This window comes from Corapipo altera, unplaced genomic scaffold, assembly GCF_003945725.1.
Source record: "Corapipo altera isolate COAL_440 unplaced genomic scaffold, ASM394572v1 59464, whole genome shotgun sequence".
In the NCBI taxonomy this organism is placed as follows: Eukaryota; Metazoa; Chordata; class Aves; order Passeriformes; family Pipridae; genus Corapipo; species Corapipo altera.
Genome location: NW_020887282.1, coordinates 1 through 2,615, shown reverse-complemented (window position 1 = coordinate 2,615; position 2,615 = coordinate 1). Strand labels below are relative to the sequence as shown.

At 69.1% G+C, this 2,615-nt stretch overlaps 1 protein-coding gene across 1 annotated transcript in view; it reads left to right on the top strand.

Moving 5' to 3' along the window:
• Window positions 1-2,371, top strand: part of CNN1 (calponin 1) — a 3,316-nt gene extending 945 nt beyond the window's left edge. The window contains exons 4-6 of the mRNA XM_027632701.1: window positions 927-1,037; window positions 1,330-1,476; window positions 2,124-2,371. Of these exons, the coding sequence (XP_027488502.1) occupies window positions 927-1,037; window positions 1,330-1,476; window positions 2,124-2,360 (495 nt within the window). The 3' untranslated portion in view covers window positions 2,361-2,371. The remainder of the gene's footprint in view (window positions 1-926; window positions 1,038-1,329; window positions 1,477-2,123) is intronic.
• The last annotated feature ends 244 nt before the right edge of the window (window positions 2,372-2,615 follow it).

The following is a 2,615-nucleotide window of genomic DNA, read 5'->3' as shown; positions in this document are numbered from 1 at the left end:
GGGATCGTCCTCTTGGAATTCAGCCCAATATTGACCCTGTCCTTTAACCCCCCACTGACCTCACCTGGGCTGACCCCTGACCTCTGACCCCTGACCCCCCCAGGCTCATCAACAAGCTGCAGCCGGGCTCGGTGCCGAAGGTGAACGAGCCCGTCCAGAACTGGCACAAGGTGAGGAGGGGGGACCCCAAAATCAGGAGGGGGGTGTGGGGGGGGGTCTGGGAGCAGGTCCAGCTCCAGGACCCGCCCCCCAAACCCCCCCGGCCCCGTTCCCAGCTGGAGAACATCGGGAATTTCCTGCGGGCCATCACACGCTACGGGGTGAAGCCCCACGACATCTTCGAGGCCAACGACCTCTTCGAGAACACCAACCACACGCAGGTCCAGTCCACCCTCATCGCCCTCGCCAGCCAGGTGACCCCCCCGGGGGCGGCTCGGGGTCCCGGGGGGGCCCGGGGGGGGGGGCAGGAGGTCCTGGGGGGGCTCTGGAGGGTCCCCCTGTCCCACCACCCACCCACAGGTTTGGTTCTCCCCCGTCGCTCTCATCAGCCAGGTGACCCACAAGGGGGGTGGGACCACCTGAGTGACCCCCCCAGGGGGGTGGGACCACCTGAGTGACCCCTCTGAGGGGTAGGACCACCTGAGTGACCCCCCAGGGGGGTGGGACCACCTGAGTGACCCCCCAGGGGGGTGGGACCACCTGAGTGACCCCCCCGAGGGGTGGGACGGAGTCCTGGAGTCCTGGGGGGTCCTGGGAGGCTCCAGAGGGTCTGGGAGGCTCTGGAGGGTCCCCACATCCCCCCACCCCGATGCTGATGTGGTGCCCCCTCCCCAGCTGGGGGTGGAGGGGGATCCCCGGGGGGGGATGTTTGAGGGTCTCGGGGGGTCCCCCCGTGTCCCCCCCTGACCCCTCGGGGTCTCCCCCAGGCCAAGACGAAGGGGAACAACGTGAGTTTGGGGGTGAAATACGCGGAGAAGCAGCAGCGGCGCTTCCACCCCGAGAAACTGCGCGAGGGCAGGAACATCATCGGGCTCCAGGTGACACCGGGGACAACTGGGGGGACACTCAGGGACACCTGGGGACACCTGGGGACAATTGGGGACAGCTGGGGACAGTTGGGGACACGAGGGGGACACCTGAGGACGGGGGGACACGGGGGGGACATGGGGGGGACACGGGGTGGGACACATGGGTACAGGACACAGGGAGCACGGGGGGGGTGTTGGGGGGGGTCGGGACACAGGGGGGCCCGGGAGGGTCTCTGGGGACACCCCGGGGGGGTGGCAGTGCCTTGGGGACAGTCGGTGACGCCGCCCCTGCTGTCCCCAGATGGGCACCAACAAGTTCGCCAGCCAGCAGGGCATGACGGCCTACGGGACACGGCGGCACCTCTACGACCCCAAACTGGGCACGGACCAGCCCCTGGACCAGGCCACCATCAGCCTCCAGATGGGCACCAACAAAGGCGCCAGTCAGGTGGGGACAGAGGGGACAGGGGGGACACCAACACCACGGGGACATGGGGGACAACAGGGACACTGGGGACATTGGGACACCAACATCACCACGGGGACATGGGGACAGAGGGGACAGGGGGGACACCAACACCACGGGGACATGGGGGACAACAGGGACATTGGGACACCAACATCACCACGGGGACAGAGGGGACATGGGGACACTGGGACACTGCCACTGCCTGGGGGACAACGGGGACAGGGGGACACCGACAACACCAGGGGGGACGTAGGGACATGAGGGCAGTGGGGACAGGGGGACACTGAGATTCCCTGGGGGACACACGGGGACAGTGCCACGTCTCCTTTGGGGTGCCTGTGTCCCCCCTTTGGGGTGCCCATATCCCCCCGGGGGTGCCCGTGTCCCTTTGGGGTGCCCATGTCCCTTTGGGGTGCCCATGTCCCCCCCCTGGGGGTGCCCATATCTCCTTTGGGGTGCCCATATCCCCCTGGGGGTGCCTGTATCCCCCCTTTGGGGTACCCATGTCCCCTTGGGGTGCCCGTGTCCCTTTGGGGTGCCCATGTCCCCTTTGGGGTGCCCATATCCCCCCGGGGGTGCCCGTGGCCGCCCCCCCAGCCCTCGGTTGCCCCCCTCTCCCTGCCCAGGCGGGGATGACGGCGCCGGGCACGAAGCGCCAGATCTTCGAGCCATCTCTGGGGATGGAGCACTGCGACACCATGACCATCGGGCTGCAGATGGGCAGCAACAAGGGCGCCTCGCAGACGGGCATGACGGTCTACGGGCTCCCGCGCCAGGTCTACGACCCCAAGTACTGCGGGGGCCCCGAGCTCTTCGGCCACGACGGCTACGACGGCCACGACGGGCTCTACAACTCCCAGTAACCGCTTCCACCCCCGCCCCGCCCCGAGCACCGCCCCACGCAGCACCGGCCGCACCCGAACCCGCCCCGGGGCCGGACACGGGACCCGCCCCGCGGGGATCGGCCCCGGGAGGGAATCGGCTCCAGGATCAGCTCCGGGATCAGCCCCGGGGAACCGGGACCAGCCCCGGGATCAGCCCTGGGATCGGTCCCCGGGGGGATCAGCCCCGGGATTGGCTCCAGGATCGGCCCCGGGGCACCGGGACCAGCCCTGGGA